The sequence below is a fragment of the Echiichthys vipera genome (assembly GCF_963691815.1).
Source record: "Echiichthys vipera genome assembly, chromosome: 15".
Lineage (NCBI taxonomy): Eukaryota > Metazoa > Chordata > Actinopteri > Perciformes > Trachinidae > Echiichthys > Echiichthys vipera.
The window spans coordinates 5973739-5998279 of NC_139840.1; the positions used below are offsets into that span (position 1 = coordinate 5973739).

Consider the following 24541-nt stretch of genomic DNA (forward strand, 5'->3'; position numbering starts at 1 on the left):
TTACTCTGTGTGTGTGGAAAATTCAAGCTTTTAACACTCAGATATCAGATTATGCATTTTTCATACTTTATTTACAATATAGTGTCCTTTAAATTTGATGTAAATTTGTATGGGCACCTGCCAGCTCTGTGTGGAGTTTGCATGTTCTCCCCGTGTCTGCGTGGGTTTTCTCCGGGTTCTCCGGTTTCCTCCCACAGTCCAAAAGACGTGCATGTGTTAGGTTAATTGATGACTCTAAAATTGCCCTTAGGTGTGAATGGTTGTCTGTCTCTGTTCGTCTCTATGTGCCCTGTGATAGACTGGCGTCCTGTCCAGGGTGTACCCCGCCTCACGCCCGATGTCAGCTGGGATCGGCTCCAGCCCCCCCGCGACCCCGACAGGGACAAGCGGTTGAAGATGAATGAATGAATGAATGAATGACCTGCCAGCCAATGAAACTTAGTATCATCTATGATCAGTTTATGAGCATGAATAATGTACTGTATCAAATGTATATTTCCCCAAGCCAACGTTGGTTTTGCCTAGCTTCAGTCACCACTGAAACTTTCATCAGACGCCTTTATTTTCTGTGAAGCCCTGCCATGACTTATCTCATCTCAGGTGGAGAGTTCATTCATTCTTCATGTTCATCTGTAAAGAAACAGGTGAATCATTTTTGTAGACCAGAAGTTCATCAAAGAGACGGAATAAGATGTTGGTAAAGTTGACCCGACACCTCCGCGAGGATGCTTCACCTGAAAATACTTAATGTTTGCATTCACACAATCCTCCACACGAAATCATACGGTTTAACTGCAAAGTTGGTTGCTATAGAACTTCGTTCTTACCCGTCTGGTCTACTTTATTCTGATTTCCTGTCATTTTATTTACCCTCATACGACAGTCGGCTCTCATGAGCTGGATACGATCATGTACTTCACATGTCTATTCTAGGTTCTCATTACTTACCGTAGAGTCTGTAAAATCTGCCTCCTACTTATTTCTATTTTTGTTTTGATTTTGTCCGTCCGAGTCTCTCACCCATTTATTTCCATTGCCTGCTAACAATCTTTGCAGTGCATGATTTTTTTAAAACCCTTGGGGCAAAATGGCGCTCACTCTGCTATCTATTCTGAAACATAACTAGGACTACTTCATAATGATGTTGCTCACATCCGCTGTGCAGTCATCCACCTCCTATCTCTCCTGTTATTGTGAAGAGTCTTTGCTGGATATAACTCTTTTTCATGTTACCTTCGTCTGTTAAAAATTCTCCAAGACCCTTCACTAACACAGTGCCTTTCCCCCAAGGGGCTATTTTCCCTTTTTGGAGGGTGGTATGATTTTGGTGGACATATTCATAGTGATCTGTTTGTTGTCAAAGTTAGAATTTTTTTTAATGAAAAGTAAATCTCTCTTTACTGTTAAGGCTATCAGCAGCCCTGTATTCAGCATGACCCATAAAGCTCTTCTCTTTGCACCCGAACTTTGAGTTTCCACCTTCTGGGAGGCATTAAACGACCAGAGCAACCAACATGTTCTCATCCCCCCATGTCACATATGGACGCTTTGTCAGGATCATTTGGCGTCACGTGTCAACACTGTGCAGCTCTGTGCATCAAACTGTGATGCTCCACTATCATTGCTGTTTTTTTGGGGAGTATTTTAAATGCATTTTTCGCCCTATTTATGCCTTTATTTCTTTGTACACCTGAAGATTGACAGGAAATGAGCTAGACAGAGAGAGGGGATGACATGCAGCAAAGGGCCACAGGTTGGAATCAATCCCCGACCGCTGCAGCAAGGACTTTTCACCTCTGTATATGCCTGCTCTACCACTGGGAGCCCCACGTTTTAAACACAGTGAACTTGTGGTTAATGTTGTGGATTCTAAGCAACCTACTCGGCTAAGTTAAGGCAACAAAACCAATTGTTTAGCCGGGCTTGACATTAGCACCTGCCCACTTTAGATTTTAGATATGCCAATAGGTAGATTAGTAGTATGGCTACTACATCATCTCATATATCAGGTTATTTTTAATGTAAAAAGTAACTAAAAGTGTGCAGGCTGTTCGTATTCACTGGTTCGTACTTACAACTATGAAAAGTAATGCACTGTAATTCGCGTGTATTACATGTATTTATTACTGTAGAAATAAATAACATCCGGAGCAAAGAAGGAAATCGGGCGGTGTAGTACAAACGTGCTAAACTTCCTTCTGTACAGAGGAGGGTTGGGGTGGTGGATGAGTCCCAAAACACAGGACTTTTGCCCGGGGACCGATGTTAGTGTCCTGGAAGTACACAAAAAAACTTTTTTCTAATCTTAACTAAGTCATTTTGATGACTAACCCTAATTGTCAAAGCTGTTTTGGCCCTCTCAGCCATGTGTTTTCGCTCAGAGCCAGCGTGACTGTGGACAACACAGGAGACCTTTTTAGTCAGTAACTAACGGCAAAGGCCCCTGACCAAGCGTCAGTTTTTGACGTGTTGGGTGTGAGACTGTGTTGCTGTGGAAGAGCATTTGTCCCTGACCCGGTTAAGTTGAAAGCGTGCACCGTACTTTTGTTCATAATGCAAGATCATGCTTATGCCACGCCACAGGAGAAAGAATCCTCTTTGGCGAAAAGGAGAATTAGGGGCAACGTGACCGTACCTGAAGGCCAACGCGGCTTCTACTACAGGCTTGGAAAGGGAAGGGTGAGGGGAGGGGTAAACAAACAAAGAAAAGATCAAACTCTGATGATGAAGAGCTTATGTCAGATATATAAACACAAATAGATAACTTTAAAAAAAGTGTAATAGCATATAGAGGAAAGATAAGTGTAAATACCACTCCATTTTCCCTCCCCAGTAACCAGCCTCCACTGGTCTGTAGGATATTTAGTGTAAAGCTGCGTCTTTGTGTAGCTGCTGGTGCTTTTTCATTATTCATGACTTCCCCTGTTTTTCATTCATGTGGTGAAAGTCACAAAAAATGTCCACTTGAGCATAAAAAGCTCCTTATTAAATCCTTTCTAAAAAGAAAACTTTTCCGTAACGGACAGCGTGTGTGTGCGTGCGCGCGCGTGTGTGTAAGTGAACGAGAGAGAGAGAGAGAGAGAGAGAGAGAGAGAGAGAGAGAGAGAGAGAGAGAGAGAAGTGTGTGTGTGTGGGGGGGGGGGCACAGAGCAGAAAACAACAGACATAGGATACCAACTCATCTCTTTCCCTCTCTCTCGCCTCTCTCTTTCTCTCTCTCTCTCTCTCTCTATCTCTCTTTCTTTCTCTCCCCCTCTATCTCTCCCATCTCTCTCTCCCTTCTCTATCTCTCTCCTCTCTCTCTCCTCTCTCCCCCCCTCTATCCCTCTCTGCCCCCCCTATATCTCTCTCTCCCCTCTCTCTCTCTCTCTCTTTCTTTCTCTCTCTCCCCCCTCTCTCTCCCATCTCTCTCTCCCCCCCTCTCCCTCTCTGCCCCCCTATCTCTCTCTCCTCTCTCTCTCTCTCTCTCCCATCTCTCTCTCCCTTCTCTCTCTCTCTCTCCCTTCTCTATCTCTCTTCTCTCTCCTCTCTCCCCCATCTGTCTCTCTCTCCTCTCTCTCTCTCTCTTTCTTTCTCTCTCTCTCCCATCTCTCTCTCCCTCCTCTATCTCTCTCCTCTCTCTCTCTCCCTTCTCTCCTCCTTCAGTCGGGTTTGAGGAGACCTCTCTTGGAGCTGGAGAGGAGAGGTTGGCAGTCTCTCTCCTCCAGCAGCCGCCGGGCTTCTCTGCAGCCTCCCCCCGCTTCATCATGGATCTTTGGACTAAAAGAGTCGCTGGGATTATCGCTCCGGTCGCCCTGATTCTCTCCAGCTTGTACGGGACAACCGGAGAAGGTGAGCAGGCTGTGCGCTTTTGTTTTGACTTCCCCCGGAGGAGACGGAGTGAGTCCGGGCAGCGCAGACCCGGAGGTTCGGCTTTTAAACCGGGACTTCATGCCTCTGTCATACCACCTTGAAAAACGCAAAGCTTCTGATTTCTGGATGCATTGATACTGATACTCGTGTCGGCTACTTGTTACGTTAGTTTGGATAAAGTATGGGGGTTTGTTTCATAAGGCTGTGGATTTTTGCGCGTGTCGTTTACGCACCAGCGCTCGGCTGCGATGGAGAAATATTGAGTATTATAGTTTAAGTGGCCTGACGTGGATGCTGAGGATTTCATTGTATGCCTTTTACGCTTTGATTATTTTGTTACGCAATGGGGAGTTGCGTAATCGAAGGATGCTGTTGTTCTGGACAGAAGTGCTCCGAGACGCTTTCTATCATTTAAGCCTACTTGTCACCTAAGCGTGATAGAAGCCAGTCCACCCACCGCGTGCGTAAAACAACACCATCCCTTTGTGTTTTGGATAATTTGGTGTTTACCGCAGCATGGTGGGAAAACTGAGCTACATTTCTGCTGCTATACTTTAAAAAGAAAGAAAGAAAAGGGTCATATAACCTATGAAGGTTGCTTGTTTGATTATCTGCCCTTTATGATTTACAAATGATGGATACATTGTCTCCCTGTGTTATCTCATCCCGGTGTGCCATCCTGGAAATAGGCAGTTCATCTCTGCCGTACAGTACAGGCATGTCTGTTCCCCTGCATGAGGAGAGATACAAGAAATCCAAGCAAAGAGACAGATAATCAGGATTAAAGGAGTCTCAGTGTAATGAGACATGCTCGTATGTCCCTCCACAGTTGTATTCTCCTCTTTCACAAGTTATAAAGCCACCTGACTCTCACGGTTCCTCTTTTTTCCTTCTAAAGCTCTATCGTGGTTTTACTCACCCCCCTGCCTTTTCTTAGCCAGTGACCGTCTACCACCAGACCAACATCAAACAACCCCTTTTCTGGCTTCCTCTGAGTTTTAATCGGCTGCGCACCCATCCATCTAGACCTCCCTGTGACAGATTGTCTCTCACACATCATCATGAAAATGCCACATGAAGCAACACCAGCAGTGATCATTAAGGTCTGCTGCAGTTTAATGGAAAGGCAGTCGACTGTAAGATACAAGACTGATTGCTTATTCCGCAGTTGGACAGATGAGAAGAGGTGATGTAAGGAGTATGTAGTTAAAACAGATCTGTAGTTTTTCATCACTCTCTACTCTCTTCTTCCTTCCTGAAAGAAACATCTACACCTCACCAAAATATGAGGATTTCTCCATTTCTTTTCCTCCTGATACATCTCTTCTTTATTGCTGTTTCTGACTCAGATCTGCTGCTCTTTATGTTCCTCTCGCCATGCTCTTTGTCTCTTTCCGTCTCCCCTCCACCTGGATCCCTGCCCTCCCTGAATCAGAGAGCTGCCGCTGTGTTGGTGGTTCTTTCCTCCCTAAGTTTTCCTCTTTACCTTACACCTTCCAGCATGTTTTTTTCCCTGTTTCTAGGCTACATCTCCTTGTTTCTCTCCAGCTTCTACCTTTGCTCTCTCCTTCTCTTTTCTTTCTCTCTCCTTCCTCAGGAAATTCAATGTTTCTGTCATCACATCTTTCTATGCAGTTTCCCCCATGATTGTTGGCCTCTGAAACAACATTTCGACCACAGTGGGACACTAAAATGCTCCACTGAGGCTCGGTGACAGCATTGTTTCAGGGTTTGCAGATCCTGAAAGCAGGTTTAATCACCAATACCTGCTCACTGGTTGATCTGCATGTCATCATTATTGTCATCATAGTGGTTATAGAGAAACTTCCATCATATCAGAGGTGGAGACAGATAAGATTAAACATTTAATTACATGCTGATATTAGCTTGATTAGTTATCAGTTATTAGTTTCCTACTCTCTCTCTCTCTCTCTTGCCTGGCCGGACCCAGCAGCACACAGATCATGCAGACATGACCATGAATAACAGCAGCATAGTAATAAGTTAAAATTGCAGAGGTGGAAGGATCCACATGCCACATGTTTCATAACTGAGTTTCACATCTTGTATCCCCCTTGCCCCCAGCACAGCTCACTGTTCAATATGCAGCTGGTACTAAATGACAACAAAGTAGAAATACATATTTAAACAGCCACAGATGGCGCACCGATGACTTGTTAGCCGGAGGAGTGGAGTGCTGGGGTTTATGTGATGAGATTCAAGGAAGTCAGCGTGTGAAACAGATGACTGCAGGACATTAAAGTCACTGTGCGTTTAATCTCCTTCTGATAGTAACAGCACGACTAAGTCACTGTGTGTTTTAAAATAGCTTCTTGCATGAAGGTAGCTGAATCGAGGCAGGTCAGCGCAGTGTTTGCAGACACCAAAATGTAACTGAAAGGTGTGATCTGTATGACAGACAGGAGCCACTGTCTCTCATGGGTGTGATGTTAAAGAAGAGATTGTTCTGGCCACTTAGGGCGCACTCACACTGTCCTTCCGCATCGTGCCAAAACCAGTTTATCGGCTAAAGCCTAGTGCGTTTGACCAGTGTGATTGCACCCGCTCCGCGCATAACTGCGTTTGCAGATGTACGAGCACGAGCGCGCGCACGTGTACAAGCACTAGCACGATGCCCACGGCGGTTCTGACATCATTTATGTGCGCCTGTTCAGACATAGAAAAAAGAAGGAGGGACCATGCGTGGACATTTAACAACAACAACAATGGCGGCGAAAGGTTCACGTTGGTGTGATGCGGAGGTGGAGTGTTTACTGCAGATTTGGACGATGAAAATATTCAAAAACAGTCGACAAGACGCACAAAAACTCCAAGATCTATGGAAAGATTTGTAAACAAAGCGACGCATCGCGATGACGTCAATCAATGCGTGTGACGTGTTACGGCGTGATGACGTATGGACAGCAAGAAGCATTTGCACGAGGCCCAGGCAATGTGAGTACAAACGGGCCTGGGGCGTGGGGGGAGAGGGAGGGGAGACAAGTACCCTAAAGCCCGGGGAGCGGTGCCGAAGGACAGTGTGAGTGCGCCCTTAGATGCTGCAAAACAAGATGTAAGCACCAATAACATCAATTATTTATAAGGAACTGTTGTTACAGTTATTAGTAACTGTTAGCAAACAGTTGCTGTTAGATATGGCACTGTGGAGCAACATTAGTGTTTTTCTTAAGTTATGATTCTAGCCTGGGGATGCTGAAACTAAACAGTTGCAGACTGTAAAATACTGATACTGATACCTGCAAAGAAAATGGCTCTGATACTACATATAAAAATCTCTCTCTCTATATATATACATATATATGTAAAAATATATATACGTACATTATTCATACACATCATCATCTCTGCACTAAAATTAAGTTCAGAGTCAAACTTTCGGAAAAACATTTTTAAGATGGATGCTAAATTCAAAGTTGCGTGTCAGGCACTAATGTTCAAAAATCATACAGCGAGGAATCCATCGTAAAGAACAAGAGACCAATTTATCCAGTCAGAGCTGCAGAAAACAGAGCAGAATCCAATCTAGCCAGGGGGCATGTTGTGCTCTGAATAAAGCATGTGGCTGTCATCATAGATCTGGTCCACAAACAAGACAGTCAGCCTAAACGTGTTTGTGTGCTCGTACATTCAGCTTTTATTGAAAACAATAAATTATCACTCCAAGTCTGAATGCTGTGCAGACTAATACTTGAGTTGCTAAAATGTTTCCAAAGCAAAAATAAAGAAAATTGTGTTTCTGTTGGACCAAGACTGAGAGTCTTCAGCCATCCTTGCAGTTCTGACCCAGCCCACTTAAGGACAGCGGCACTTTGAGCTAAATGCTAACTCACATGCTCACAATGACAATGCTAACATGCTGATTTTGAGCAGGTGTAATGTTTACCATGGTCACCATCTTAATTTAGTATGCTAACACTTAGCGACTCTTTGTCTGTCACAGACTGCAGTGTGCTCAGTTTTAAAAGCCAGTTTGACAGGAAGGAGGTTAAATGCCCCTCTAAAGTTAGGCAAAATTCTGGTGAGGTAAAAACAGCATGGTTATTTTCAAAGGGGTCCTTTGACCTCTCACCTCAAGATATCTGAACGAAAATGGGTTCTTTGGGTACCCACTAGTCTCCCCTTTACAGACTATGATAATCCCATCTAATCTTAGGCTACAAACAAACTACACCAGCCTCTAGCGTCAGACTGATTTCTTTTGTACGGTGTGATGGTGTGTGTAGTCCCATTTAGCCACTTCTTAGCAACCACCTCCAGGATAATCCCAGCCTCACGAAACTTTACAACCACAAACGTGAGACCTAGGGCATTCAGAGGTTGGATGGCTTCCTTATTGAACAGCACAGTGGTGCTCACCATCCAGTCACCCCAAAAAAATGCATTTCTTACAGAAATCTCAAAATGTCAAATATTTTCGAGGTCTTTGTGAAAATGCTGCTTGCAAAAGTATTCAACCTCTTTCACTTTGGCAAATGTAACAATTTTCATTAGCCACTGAGCCCCTCTAAAGGTTTGATCCCAAGACGCCCCTGATTAGCGCTAAATTCAAAGTACAGTTGAAGCTGATGGGAATATCGTTTGTTTCATTTGGTCAAAGAAATGAAAATGATGTCCGGACAGTGGGGTTAGAAGAAAGGTCACGGGATCACCAGAGTTATTACATGTCACCCTGAGGGAGACATGGATATCTGAACCAGAAATGAATGAACATCCACCAATACTTTTTTCACCACTAGAGAAAAGGTCAGGGATCGCCAAAGTCATGAGGATTCATCCCCTTGGGACCGTACAGTATATTATCTCATGGCAATCCATCTAATAGTTCCATCTAACAGCCTGGACCACAATGGTGGGCTGGCTATGAGAAAGGCAGACAATATACATAGATGTGTGCCACTGATGCAAAATTAAGCTATAAAAACAGTCCAGTGTCCTTCCCTGAATAACATTGATATCAATAACAATAAAGCCTGCAATTATTCTTACGGAGCAGAGAGACTGTAGACTCTATCGGTATGCTGCTGTTAATCTAATTGTGCCCTAAGAAAGTTTTGATCTCATGTGAGTTATTTTGTTCTGTTTTATTTAGCTCTTGCTCCAAGCTACTGTGCTTTGAACGCATTTCTACCTTAATTAGTTGATCATTTAATTAGCTTTGTTGTATTGTTGTGGTTTTCTCTGCTGCCTTCAGACATCCTCCTGGTACTTACTCTCATTCTGCTTCTGGAGATCACAGTTGTTTCTCAAAGTATACATTTAGTGCGTTCAAGACATGCCAAGCATGGCTTTCTAATTCCACATGCTCATTGTGAATTGCTAACTGTACTGTGTTACCATACCTGAAGGCTCATATGAAAAGTTTACCAGCTTCGGAAACTAACAAATAATGTACAGTTGAGGTAAACTGTATTATCGACAGGACTTGATTTCCCCGTGGCTGTTGCACACGTAAAATAAAAAAAACATAGAGGCCTGTATTATTCAAAAGGGGATTTGAGTACAAGCTAACTCTCTAATTAAATAGATACTCTTTGATGTGTGATGTACAATCCACTCCAGCAGGAATTATGTGAAGAAGTTTCATAAATTACTTGTTGTTTATTTCCGTCAGGCGTAAACCAGGAGGGGCTATTGCTTCAGGCCCTATATGTGTTTTTGTGTGTGTGTGTGTGTGTGTGTGTGTGTGTGTGTGTGTTTGTGTGTGCACATATGTGTATCTGTCTGTCTGCTGCTAATCTCACATACTGCACTACGGAACCTTTCAGCCTTATGTTGTTTGTGCACAGGCATGATTGTGTGCTCAAAGACCTCTCATGGTTGTGGTGATTCAGATCATTTTATTGACGGCTTTATGCTGCCGTCATTGACTGCTGACTCCCCACTCCTCTTAACCAGCCAGCATGGTCCACATGTGTTCATCAACAAATCCCTAAGGTGTTTCTGACAATTGTCCAGATTAAAACAGTTCTCACCAAGTCTGTTGTAAGACACATTTTGGCCTTTCTTGTTGCTCAAAGACTGACATCCATGGAAATATTTGGTCTCATTTCTTACAGGAGCATCTGTAGATTAATTCCATAAATCTGTATTTTTATTATCTTCACCGCTATCTTGACTGTTCAAAAGCCAGGAAGCACAATTGAGTGAGCTTCGACCCTTTTGTGTGTGTGTGTGGGAGAGGAGAGGGAGACACACCTGGTGAAGATCTCTACAGAGTCATCTGGCCCCTCTCCCATTCAGGTAGATTTCAAGCAGCTTCAGATCTGACGGATGAATCACAACCGTTTGTCTCATGTGTAACGTAACTGGCATCCCATTTTTGCCGCTGTTGCTGTGGTTGGGGCTTGGTTACAACCCATTGGATTGTGGCACAAACATCCTCAGGGTTTAAGGATGTTCCTTTGCAATCCCCAGATAATGAATCTGAACTTGTTCCAAATTATATTTCTGTATGTGCGAGTTCATTTTGTGATACATGTTCTAAGCAATTTGTTTTGTAAATTTAGCTGTATAAAAGCATACTTAGGGCAAATAGGGAAAAAGAACATGCTTAAACAACCTATTTATTAATCTATTTACTATATTTTAGTTGGTATAAAAGATGCATATTGCAGTTTTAAAGGGATACTCCAGCAATTTCGTATTGCAGTTCCCTAATGCTGAGGGAGGCACAACAGACAGATTGAAATATCAAGTCAAAACTGAACCTTTGTAAATATCAAGCTGTATAATGCTGACGTTGCCTCTGTGCTAAACATGCTACAAGCAAAACTAGTTTGTGCGTGTGTGTGTGTGTGTGTGTGTGTGTTACTCTACCCACTGTAGGTTTAAATTAATTGGAATTGCCCTGGGTGTTTTAAGCAAACATGAGGTTAAAGTTTAAGTAAGCACATTAATAAGAAGATGTAGCTGCCTGGAGTCAAAGAGACACTCTGACCCGCTGTTAAACACTAACGTCGCTCTGCGGAGGAGAGGACGCTCCCTCCCTCCACAGTACTTCCTCGGGCTGAAGCTGTAAATTCAAAACTATACCCAGTCTAAAATGCTTGCTAAAGTGCAGTAGTGGTCAGAAACCAGAGGATTTAATACATCTTAAAGCTCCTCAGTGTGTATTTACAGGACGATTAGAGGAATATTAAAACAGCAAAGAAGATGAGCCTGGCTGTTTGCAAAGGGAATTAAAAAAAATGAGACTTTGAGATTAAACTTTACTGATGGCAGATTCAATTACAAGTAAATTTAGGTAGTTACGATAAAAAATCGACTGCAGTGATAAAATGTGTAAAGCAGCAGAAGTATAACAAAAGAGAATGAATGATTACGGCTGTGCAGCAGCATAAAGAGTGTCCCCAATGCAAGATTCTCAAAGAGGGCCCATCCCAATCCAACGTAACATAACATAATATATTGTCAGTAGTGAATGACAGAAGTAACAGCGTGCAGCTTTAAAACAACTGGCAACAGCGACATGCACTGCACAGCCAATCGATCAATCCAAAAACACCAACTAAAGCATGTGAGGACGAAGGTAGACGAGGTAATCATGGTGAATTATGTATTCGCTTGCATTGATTGCATAACAAATTACATAATTGTTATGTTATTCAAAACAAGTTTACAAACAATGTAAACATGACAACACATCTTAGATTAGCCCGATCCTGTGTTGTGCAGTTATGTGTCAATGAAAATATCTATGTGAGCATGCATATGAATATGAAGAACAACCAGACATACAGGTCATTGGTTACTAGAAATTTAAATAATAGTGTGTGATAAGTGTTCTTTTTAACTAAACACAAGGAACTTCACAATCACTCATCAAGGATAGGATTATTCATATTGTACTATATGGTTATGTTTATTATGGTCACATTATATAAATAATACTAGTCATTTGTCTATTGTTAGGTCGGCTGATGTCGGCTGATGCGGTACTTTTCTGCAGTCATATATGCACACTAAAGCAGAGCATTTAGCACTGTATATCAGCAGTCATGGTCCGCCTGTTGTCTGATCACATGACTTCTTTGGATCTAACTTTTGTATAATTGAAAATATGGGTCTAAAAATGGAGTTTACAAATGCACAACTGTATATTATTAGCACTGAGGACACATTATTCAAGCTCCTGATTCAAAAATGCCTGATTAAATAAGGGTAAAAAAGCATACAGTATGTTGTCACATCAGAAACATGGTAAACTTGCACGACAAATTTCGAATAGATCGGGTGAGGGATGGATGACAAATAGACAGACATCACCACGGCTCGAAAAGAAAAAAGAACAGACAGCTCGCTCAAACCAATATGTTATCCTTCGGCCGTTTATTCCTCAGAGAGCCCACACATTGTTCATCATTCACTCAATAATTGTCCATGACTGCTCTCCACACGTCATTTGTTTCAGTGCTCTGCCAGTGCAAGGGCCAAGGTCTGGCTGAAGCTGTTTATCACAGTTAAATGGACGAGCTCAAATACATCCTGAGAGGATATTGTGTTTTTCTTTGTGTTGCTTCACAACAATTTAGTATCTGTGCAGAACAGATTGAACAGTTTTCATTAATGATGGAAGAAATTGAAATTTTTATTCCAAAAGCCATCGGCCACACCATCGGCTGTTAGTGAACTGCAGTCAGCATCCTGTTGCTTGCGTGCTTACACACTTACACATAACTATGCGTGAGTAACGGCCAAAACAGTAAGACTGAACATAATTGACCGGCATCATGTTGGTTTAATGCTGTAAAATGTATTACAATCATCCGTCCATCTTCAACAGCTTGTCCCGGGGGGGCTGGAGCCGATCCTAGCTGACATTGGGCGTGAGTCGGGGTACACCCTGGACAGGACGCCAGTCTATCACAGGGCACATAGAGCCAAACAGAGACACACAAGCATTCACACCTACGGGAAATTTAGAGTCATCAATTAACCTAACATCTGCATGTCCTTGGACCGTGGGAGGAAGAAGAGAACACACACAGACACAGGGAGAACATGCAAACATCTTGCGTTCCTTTGTAAAGTTAGCTGAACCACAGTTACAGGTAGTTTGAATGCTGCAAGCCAGCTAGAACAGCCCTGGAAGTCTGGAGGAATTAGCTGACGTTATCTCCTCAAGGCATGATTATGCTACATCAGCTAGCTAGCAGTTCCGTCGCATTAGCAAGCAGGCTGACATCAGTTAACATTAGCAAGCTTCTAGCATAATATATTTCACATGTCAGTGTTTCCTCTAGGATTTTTATCAGCAAAAAGGGTTTTGTTGTACCACGACAACAAAGAGTCCACACATCAGCCAGCGGAAACCTCAGCACCGGGAGTCTGATGCCGGACCGCCGGAGCAGGAAACTGGGTTGGCTGCTGCCATTACGCAGGACAGCTGCTAACCTTAGGTCCATCCCTGGGCCGCCACTGCAGAATGTGTAATAGAGGAACAGTATGTGTGGACTCTGCTGTTTAATTTGTTTACGTTAGCGGTCTCCATTTAGCTATCACTGTTGTAGGCAAGCTGAATAGAGGTGAGAGCCTCAGGAGTGCACAAAATCTCACATCCGTTGGAGTTTCACAGAAAATCTGTCCCGAAACCTTGACACAGAAGTCAGTTCACAGGCTCTTGTTGACAACCAAGAAAGACGGGGAAGGTCTCAATTTTTAAGTTGCATATCAACCCGATATTCCTTTGGCATTGATTAATGCATGTAAAACGTTACACACAGGACCTTTGATAAAGCTCTTTAAGATGTGCATTTTGAAAAGCCCCAAGAGAAGGATCCTTAGAAGGCAAAAATCCTCCATACTTTTTCAGCTACTTCAGATGGCTCCTCATTTCTCTGAAATTGACTTCATCTTCAGATCATGTTCTGGGCGAAGTCGAAAAGTTGAGAGCAAAACGGGGTCACGTTACGATCAATACTTGGACCAAACGCACAGCCTATCATTTATTTATATAATGCTATCTTGTGTATCAGGCTCTGCAGAGGCAGAAATTAAAGTCTTCTCACTCTCGTCTCGTCACTCTTTTGTCTAAGTTATCAAATTTCTCATCATCAACAGATGAAGGATAGATGGTTGCACTCACTTTCCTTTCCGTCATCTTCTGGTATGCTCTGTTTTTCCTTCTCTCAGTCACATGACGTCATCTTGCTGTTCATCTCCCCTATGAGCTATTTAGAGCCACTGGAGTGTGTGTGTTAATCATAGCCTAATAACAGATAATAGCAAGAACACCGAGTGACTTTCAATCCTAGCCTAATGGTAATGTGTGTGTATGCATCCTTATTTCTGGGTGTCAAGTCGACGGTGGCTCACTGGTTCCTCTGAGTAACAGGGTTCCCAAACACGCTCCAAAGAGAGAGAAGTTTTAAAGATGTTATATCAGTTGATTTTCTGCTGGGAGTGCTGCTTCTTCTGGGAGTCAAATATTTCAGTCAGGTGAGAGATGAGGTGAAATTCATTCAGTCTTTTTTCCTACCTGTCCTTGAAGGATCAAGGCTATCTTTGTTATCCATGAGGGGCAATTTGTTGTACAAATGTTGTGCAGCTGTTGTACTGCCAGCAGTAACCACATAACCCAGCCAAACAATAATATTCATAAATAGATAAATACAATACAGAGATCACATTGAGTTGTTTAAAAATGAGGTCTTAAGTCTATTGGTCCTGCATCTTAGCAAATTGTTCCTGTAGCCAGACACACCTGAACTTCTTGGACAGGGGGAGGTTAGGATTAGCCAAGATTGACTGGCCCCTCTTCAAAGACAATTTAGCTCCACACTTTTAGCTGCACACCTGCAATGTGTATCTATGTAACCTGTACTAGCTGACACAGGATAATTGTGAGAACCGATTCAATAAAGCAGGAATAAAACATTTTCATGAAGGTACTGTCAAAATTAAAACTTTGAAGCTCACTAGAAAAGTACATCAGCTGAAGGGTTTTTTAGTTCATAGGCATGAACATGAAGCTCCAAGGTCAGCTTGTCATTAATTACAGTGCCAATATATTTGTATTCCTGCACAAACTCAACAACCTTGATCATTAATCACAGGAGACAGGAGATCCTGTGATAACACCACGAGGAGGCAGACATGACATGCATTTGATCACTAATTTAATGTATTATCAATAGGGTTTCCACTAATTACATCCCATTAAAGATAGCATGGTTTGATTATTAACATGTCTGACGATAAAGGGAGTTATTGAAATGGTGGAAGCTGAAAGGCTATGGTGTTATTACCCAATGAAGGCTTTTTGGTTATTTAAACTGTGGAGGCTCCGGGGAGGTATTAGGGGTGCTTGATTACGTCTATGAGCTAATGAAGCATCACTCATCTGTCCCAGGATTAATCTGGTAAAGAAAATGCTGATGACGGTGCAAACTCAGCCGCCTATTTCAGCTGTTACATTGCCCTTGTCATAGGAATGTATTGCTTTCCAGTGAGCCTTTTTGTTTGCACTGAAAAGAACATAAACTCGTAAATATAAACTATTGAAATTCCCAGTAAGCCTCCTGGTCCTTTATGATTCATGAGAGGGCAAAGTCAGCGAGCGCCACGATGAGGAAAAAGGAAAGTAGCTGCGGATAAACCCCCGTCATATTTCTTCTTTAGTGTCATTTATGGAAATGTGCACAGGCAAAGTGGAGCCATGAATGGGACTTGATGAAGTCAAGGTTACAGATGTGAAGCCACCAGTCATGAATCTGGATTTATTAACCCAGGAACAGGTAGTTAAGCAAGGAGCTGACCGAGGACTGCAGTCTATCCATACGATATTGGGACCTGCTGGCTGCCGTATTTGGTCAAGGCCGTCCCCAGAAGTCCGTCTCCCCCAAAAATTAAACCATTCATCATATGAGAATGTCATCAACTCAGATGACTTGTTGTTGCTTCAAATTCTGGAGCTGCTTCCATCTCCTGAGGTCACAATACTCTGTCACTCAGTCAATGAGGGACGATGTTTGGGGCACACCTTCCCAGCAATTCTTCTCTGTGGTTGTTTTCCCAGTTTCATGTGCGAGTTCTGTTTCGTTTGTTTATAGGAAAATAAATGTGCATCCAAGAGATTTAGCTCAGTGCTGAGTCAAGACTTGTTTGCAATAACCATTCACACATCGCTGAATAGCTAGAATTTCATATGCAGCTGTTAGAAATAAAGAATAAATGGGAAAAATCTTTGAACTTTGATGTTGCGCCCCTAACAGCCCTAGGAAGGGGCTCTACAGGTTCCCTGTTCTTCAGTAAAGCAGCATTAATAGTTATCTTGTCAGTTTTGAAAAGCCACCGTAGACTTTGGTTTCACACGGGACACGAAAGCAGTCACCTCGGGGGTCTTTGGGGCTCTCACACTATGTCACCTTACTTTCTTGTTTGCTCATGTGATAATTACTACACAGGAACGCCATGATCACATTCACACCTGGAAGCTCAGTTCAACCACACAGTCTGATCTGCTAGCTAATGAGCAGCTCCCCTGGAGCAGTTGGGGTTAAGGACCTTGCAAAAGGTAATAAGCTGCTTGCACAATGGACCTACTGAGCTACGGCTGCTTTTTTGGTGAGGACGGTCTGTTGATTCAGTTGTTCAGAAACTGCTATTTAGCTATTCATTTGCATTTGGTTGATCAATGGTGTCTTACTCACTCCTTGGTAACTACTGAAAAAACAATCATTATTTTGCTAGCATTCATCTCACCTGCATCTACACCTGTGGCCCAATGATAGAACTCCTCTTTGCAGAACACATTTGACACAGAGGCTACTGGATTGACAGCAAGCCCAGAAGCTTCTGCAGTGATTTTGGCATTGCCTTTACTCTCACTTGAACCTACTAAAATTATAAAATACAGGCTTTAGAAGGAGACAGCTGGTGTCGCAGGGCTTTGGAGACACAGTCTGCTGTGGGAATTTTAATGTCACATTGGCATATGTCCTACACACATTAGAATAATAACACCTTCAAAAATCTGACATGCCCCCTTATGTTACATTGAAGCTTTGCATTATTCTAAAAATGTTGGCTAATATCTGTCTTTAGCATCAATGCATCTACTTCATACCTCACAATCCAGGCTCAAATGTGTCCTTGTTACACACAAGAGATGCTGATCATAGTCTAATGATGTCACTGACGTGTATTTTTTTATGAATTCAGTACTGCGTGTCCACTGCTCTGCAGCCTGCCGCTCTGTAACGACTGCTGATGAGAAGAAGCAGGGCCAGTCAGTTTGCATTAGAGAGGAGGACAGAGCTGAGTCAGTGGCTATTAAGGTGGGGTGAGGCTGGATTTCAACATTGCAAGACAGCTAAATGAAAGCTAAGCATGTTGAGGTGAAACAGAGGAGGATGGGGGAAGAGAATTGAAGTTGGATAAGGAAAGAAAAGGTGGAAGAGCGATACAATGTATGAGAGGATAAACTTTAGGGGTCAGACTCTGCAGGCTGTCTGGTAGCATTCCCTCTGTGTTTCTCACAACTGCGGTGACATTTTCTACTGCCTTTCTCATTTTATCCCTCAATGACTTTGCTGTGTGTGTGTGTGTCTGTGTGAGTGTGTGAGTGTGTATGTGTGTGCGCACAGGCCACCATCTGCTTTTTCTGAATGCACCGCCTCACACCTTTGAGATTTGACTTCATAAGACGAAGCAGGAGGCAGAGGAGGAGGGTGACTAGGAGGATGGCAGGTATGAGTGTCAGTGAGGAAAGGGAGAGAAGGAAAGAAGAATTAGGACAGTAAAAGGAGATAAGGATGGGGAAGGCTGGGAAGGATAGGCATGAGGTTAGAAGGGCAAGGAAAAGGGCCAATAGGGATGAAGGAAGGAACAAAGTCTGAAAAAGATACCGGAAGCATGAAGAGATAGTTTTGCTCACAGCGTTTCTCAACTACAATTTCACCCCCTGCTGGCTTTTGAGTATGTGTGTGTGTGTGTGTGTGTGTGTGTGTGTGTGTGTGTCTGTGTGTGTGTGTGTGTGTGTTTGTGTGTGTGTTTGCATTTATAGGTGCAGCTCTCATTTTTGCAGAGCCCTTGGTCAGCCCTGCCAAGATTGCACTGATATTGATATTAAAGCCTGGCCCATAAAAAAGTGGTTCTACTGAAATTTGAAATTGAAGACACAGCCTCTTTCAAACTGGGGTTTCCTCTGTCCCTCTGTGTTCCTCACATGCTCCTCTCAGTTAATAAAACAAAGATTGATTCAGATTTTTAAATTAACGTCTGGGGGGGACAGAGAGATATTTGATTTTTAAAATCTACTTTATTTGGCAGTAACTTTCACTCGTACATAATGTCTAATAAATTATTTTCAAAAAAATGCAGCCTTGACAAATAAATAAATAATTTACTAATTAGCATGTAATTAACATACAATAGTAACAAATTTTGGACACATCACAGATCTTTAAAAGAGTCCACCTGCAGATTTATAAAAACTAAAATCCTCCACCTTCCTCTTCCTGCTCACTGTAAGACAATAAAAACACTTTTATAAAAGCCAGGAGTAGATGATGAAATGATCTTTCCATCATCCATTAAAAACTAATTAAAATCAAGACCCAGGCTGTTAAGATCTCTCAGGATGCACCGGGATAAAGGTCTCCACTGAGTGTCCTCCGGCCCAGTCAGTAACCTTTGAATAATCTGCAGTCTAAAGGTAGCGCCCCTGCGGGCCAGATGGACCAGGCCCTGGTAGGCCCGGGCGGCCTATAGATATATATATGATATAATATTATGACATGGGGGTAATTGTAAAGATTATATATAACAACACTAAATCCCCAAGAATTACATTCTACACTTAACCCTTCTGTAGTAAAGGCAAGAGAAAGACAATGTTCCTGCAGGGACTAATACTATATCAGTCATCATCAAACACATGACACAGACTCTCAGAGCAGTCAGACGCTCCTCCTCAGAGTCTAGCTGCTGGAGGTTTTCATCTTTTGACCGGTAAAGACAGCGAGATCAACTTGATCCCAGCGGACCATGCAACCACAAGATTTAATTTCTGTAAAGTGCATCATCAACCCCAAGAAAAAAACACTTCAAGCTCTTGTAACATATTAAATTCAAGGCAGGAAAATGAACAATGTGTGTATTACTGGTCTGCTGCTATGCCACCTACAATCATCTGCTCCCTAACCATCACCAAGGGATCAAACCGCCAATCCTCCCACTCCTCAGGTCCACATGTCAAAGTGTCGTTGGGGAAGAACTCCAAATTGCTCTCTGTGCTGGACATGGGTATGTGAACGTGGTTTCAATGTTTAAATTAGATTAGATTAGATGAGATGATGGGCAGGTAGCCTCTCTCTGCCATCAGTGTATAACTGCCTTTGTGAATAGGTAAGTGTGAGAAATAGTGTAAAAGCACCTTGAGTGGTCAGAAGACTAGAAAGGTGAAAGTCCATTCACCAGCACCAGCATCTTTCTGACAGGAAGTGGAAAGCATAAGTTTGTCAGTTTAATGTGTTATCTTGTGTAAAAGCTCTTGGGCCATTAATGCATGCATTATTGTGTATAGATGGCGTGCTTGCAGTCTTTCCGTCATCACCGAAAACAAAGCCAAAGCCAAAGCCAATAACGTAGGTCACTCATAGTCAAAACAATACACCTCAGTGTGCACACCTGCCATAATTACTCACACACTTACATAGACTATAGAAGCTACACACCGAGCCACCTTGGTCCCCATTAAAATGTCTCCAACAGCTGCGTTCTGAAAGGCCTCCTTCGGTTTAGACAATTCAGGATTTCCAAATTGCAAAAGTTTAACAGCTCTAATCTCTTTGCACTAAAGTTTCTCCTCCATCAGATTTTTCAAGAACAATCTGTTCTGAAGGATGTGACCAGCAAACTATGACAGGAGATATTTCCCACCATATCCCATATTTCTGACCAGTGGCCTAATTGGAGTCTGTCAGGGTTTTGACCCCAGCTACCCCCAATTAGACTGTCCTGTGACGGTAGTTCAGTGTAAAAGTGCTGCATCGACACTTTTACAGTCTCTACAGCTGCAGGGACAGAAGGACAGACGTGTTTCTCTGTGTTAGTTAAAGAAATCTCAGAGGCCTCAGGAGAAGCTGAGATCTGAGTGTTTGATAGGCAGGAGAAGATGGAGAACATCAAATTATCTGCAGAGAAGTTTTTTAAAGAGCACTTATCTTCTAATGTCTCCTGAGGGAGGACGGCTGTGAAATACAACTATGGATGCTGTGACTGCAGCTTCTGTTGTGGTTTAGTGAAGGCGCAAAGAGGCTGCACACACACACACACACACACACACACACACACACACACACACACACACACACACACACACACACACACACACACACACACACACACACACACACACACACACACACACACACACACACACACACACACACACACACACACACACACACACACACACACACACACACACACACACACACACAGAAACACACACGCACACACACACACATACAGTTATGTAATGTGTAATTGATCATATTTGTCATGTAACTTGCCAAGCATTGCTCTTTAGTCTGGTGTCTTGTACTCAGTGCAGAGGAGACAGAAGAAGTCGTCACTTGTTTCACTTTTAACTTTTTAAAATGGCAAAGGCTCTGTCCCACACAGTTTACACAGACAGCATTGCATTTCACTGGAATTGTATTTTATAGGATTTCATGTGACAAATAAAACATTACCCTTAGATCAGTGAATTGGAAAAAAGGGTTTGTAATATGCTGTCTTGGCATCTGCATCATAACTCCCACAACTTAAGCAGTGCTGTTTCCCCCCTCTCCATTTTATCAGTCACAAGTGCCCCATTTCATTTAATATCTCGGTTTTTAAATAAATGAATTTTGCTGAACTGCCACGATGAATATTTGTGTTCTTTTTCCTGAATGTTAAAAAGAAAATTACCTTTTTTCCCATGGTGATATGTTCATGTTTTCAATTAAGAGGCGAATATATTCACATCCCATTGCAGCTGATGGATTAGTAGATATTTTATGATGCATATCTCCCTCTGGAGCCATTAGTACAAGTGATGTATCTGCAGCATTCCCTCTTAATCTGCACAATTATGATTGACGATGAATGTTTTGGGCTTGAGCAGTGTTTCTACTGAACCCTGGTAAAAGTCTTGGTTCTCAGCAGCTTGCTTCAGCTCTCTGTCTGTGGTGATGTGAGTTGAATCTAGTATGCAAGATCACGCAAGATGAAGAGACTTTTAATGCTGCCGGGATGTGGCTCCCCACTGTTTTGATCAGCTAATTTGGTTTATGTCTGTCTCCCAGACAGCCACCCACTAGGGTTTTTGTGACGCTAGAATTTCAAAGTCGATAACAATACCCAGGAAAATAGAAGATACTTGATACCATCCTCAATACCACAGGGTGAAATAAAAAAAAAAATAAAGGCTGAATTTTAAAAATAAAATTAGAACAATACAAACATCGATTACAGCAGCTCACAGCAAGAGGGTTCCTGGTTCGAATCCCGGCTGGGGCCCTTCTGTGTGGAGTTTGCTTGTTCTCCCCGTGTCTGCGTGGTTTTTCTCCGGGTTCTCCGGTTTCCTCCCACAGTCCGAAGACGTGCAGGTGTTCGGTTCATTGATGACTCTAAAATTGCCCGTAGGTGTGAATGGTTGTCTGTCTCTATGTGCCCTGTGATAGACTGGCGTCCTGTCCAGGGTGGACCCCGCCTCACGCCCGATGTCAGCTGGGATCGGCTCCAGCCCCCCGCAACCCCAACAGGCACAAGCGGTTGAAGATGAATGAATGAATTAAGTTCTCTTGTTTGTTTTATTGTGTTGTGTAGCTCAAGGATTCCTGTGTAAATGAAATGAAATTAAATGATTCCATGAAGGAGGTTAAACCTTAGATTCAGTCAGTAAATAAGTTGTTGGTAAATGGTAAATGGACTTGTACTTATATAGCGCCTTTCTAGTCTTCTGACTACTCAAGGCGCTTTCACAGTGTTTGTCACATTCACCCGTTCACACACACATTCACACAGATGGAGGTGGACATCTACATACCATCTAATCTGACCATTGTTGTTAGTCAGGTTTCTCCACAGTGTAAACAGGGATCTGCTCCGTGCTAATGTATTCAGCTACAGTCCTGTTTATCTTCTGTGTGAGGAGGAGGATTGCTCTAACCTTTCAAAGGAAGTGGTAGATTAGTGTTGTATGCATTAAGGTGCTGTTTGTGTGGGCTGTAAATATGCATTAATATGCATTTATGAAGGTTTTTACACAAAGAGAAATGCTTTTATCCAACATTGTATCTCCAGAGGACTGGGTTTCTACAGCAGAATGACTTTCTTGTGCGCTGCTTAGAGCTGGGGCCACACTTCTAATGTATCATCTAACTCTGCAACACTCTAGTAAGCATATTTTCCAAATCATCAAAAAACGTGTTCAGAGTAACATTATGCAGAATACATTATACTGCAGTATTATTGAGTAGGTTTTCCCAATATGTTGACTTCTGGGGGTTGGATACTAACTACCATTGATGTATGTGTGGACTGTCTCATCTGTGTAGGTTTTAGTAGTTTTAGTGTCTGTTCCCAGCAGTGTAAATAACACACAGATAGGATGACATGAAAATATTTTAAAATATGTAAATACATTCCTCCAGTGTCAGTTTATATATGCTAAATAAACTGCATGAAACACCGTGGCGAGGTCTTTGCAGTTGCAGTGTGGCTGTAGGTGGTAGGCGCCATATGCTGGTGTGAAGCCTGATCAAATTCTCTCCTCCTGTGCTATTAATTATGTGTCAAAGCAATGCTAATTAAACTAGGAGAGGAGAGCTCCTGCCATGTCCTTACCTTCAGGGTATTAGTTAGCACGGCACGCTGCTCTGCATTTCAATTAATCAATTAACAAGTCGGGCCACAGGCAGCTTTGGAACAGATACTGACTCCTGTTGAATTATTCAGCAGTTTAAATCATCTTGCTCTTTATATCTCAGCCAGAATATAAATCTAACATGGTGTAGGAATTAAAAATAAATAAATACAAAGATATATAATCACTATTATCTTTGGTTAACTGTTGATTTTTACAGCCAATGCATGTTGTCACAGATTCTTTAATGAGGTGATTATTTTTTGTTTTTCTTATTCGTTTCAGTCTAGTAACCACTGTAGCGACTGACACGTACTGTATCTCATTTAGGTGTAGGCGCTGTGTCAATCATTCTATTTAATCCACATTTGAATAATTAAAAATAAGAATTTGGATTGAACTTTATGTTTGGTTTTAGGGCAAGATGGAACAAATCAGGCCCCCTCTTCAGGGCTCAACAGTAACTAGCTTGCAACTGCAAAATGTTTTGATGAAATGTAATTTCAGCGGAAGATGTTGAGAGCTGGAAAAGTACAAGGAGAGAATAAAAAAGAAACTTTGGCAGCAGTTAGCTTGCAACCTACAGAAGTTCACCAAGCCTAGAAAAACAGGTTTGTGAGGATGTACAGGCAAACATTGCCATACCATGAGTGTGACTTACACAATTACACAGAAATGAAGTCATTCTTTTTAGAAGACATTGTGACTTTCTTAGATATTTTAAATTAATAATATCAGGGCTGGAATGATTCGCTGATTACGGTCGATCGAGAGAAAAATAGTTCATTCATGTTAAGCACTCATTTTTCACTTAAACCAAACTGTAGAGCGCGTCTGACACAGAGAGTCCCCTGCTGTGTGCTGCTCGTGTGAAAGAGAAACTATCTCCGGACCAAAAAACGGCATCATATTTCTCGACCCCTCCCTGGCCTGACCTCTTCGGGTCAAACCTGAGGTAGAAGTTGTGCAGATTAGCAAAATGAGTATTGACGTTTTCTGCTTGAGGATGATTGTCAGCGCTCTGGAGCAAAAACAACCAGCGCTGGAGCCTCATTATCCTGCTTACTGCTACACACTCTGAATGGATAAACAAGTCGGCTCGCCTCACACTGAGAAGCACTGAACTGGGTTTGGGGGTCTGAAGTGCAGGACCTTCTGTTCACTGCTGTTTGTTGAAGTGATGGATGGAGCTCATCTGTATTCAGGGTCTCCAACTCTGTCATGGGCTCTGTGGGCTCACAGCAAAACAGTTAAGTAGTGGACAATGCAGGTGAATGAGATGTGGAATGAGCTGTGGTCTCCCCTCTCTGTCTCTTCTGTGCCAAGTATTAGTCTGCCTATCATGTCAGTGGTGATTAATTGTGCTTGACAGTGCAAAGGCATCAGCACTCCAGAGGTTTTCTTTTAATCTTTTGAGACTTTTTACTGCCATCAGATTCACGGTTTATTCACCCAAAATGATAAAGTGACACTGCGGCTGGATAGATAGGCTATTGGAGAGAGATTTAACTCTTTCTCTCACTCTAAATCCTCCTCAGGTACCAGAAATGATTAAGTATTCATTTGATGGGAGGATATTTTTATCGAGATGAAAAGCCATAGCCCATCACTCAAATGACAATATAATGGTTTCCTGCTCTTGTCGATGGACTCCTGCATTACAATTATTTTTTTTTCGTCTGCGGAAGAAAGAGCATCGGAGCTTGGCCAAGTATTAGATTAGTTAACACTGTTTTACAATATTATGTCATCATCATCCTCAACCGCTTGTCCCTGTCGGGGTCGGGGGGTGGTGGAGCCAATCCCAGC

The 24541-nt window shown here is 42.5% G+C and overlaps 1 protein-coding gene across 1 annotated transcript in view; it reads left to right on the top strand.

Moving 5' to 3' along the window:
• Positions 1-3746: 3746 nt before the first annotated feature.
• LOC310957264 (contactin-associated protein-like 4) overlaps positions 3747-24541 on the top strand; it is a gene marked incomplete at both ends in the record, with an annotated part of 94722 nt that continues 73927 nt past the window's right edge. The window contains one exon of the mRNA XM_083927755.1: positions 3747-3831. Within this exon, the coding sequence (XP_083783881.1) occupies positions 3747-3831 (85 nt within the window). The remainder of the gene's footprint in view (positions 3832-24541) is intronic.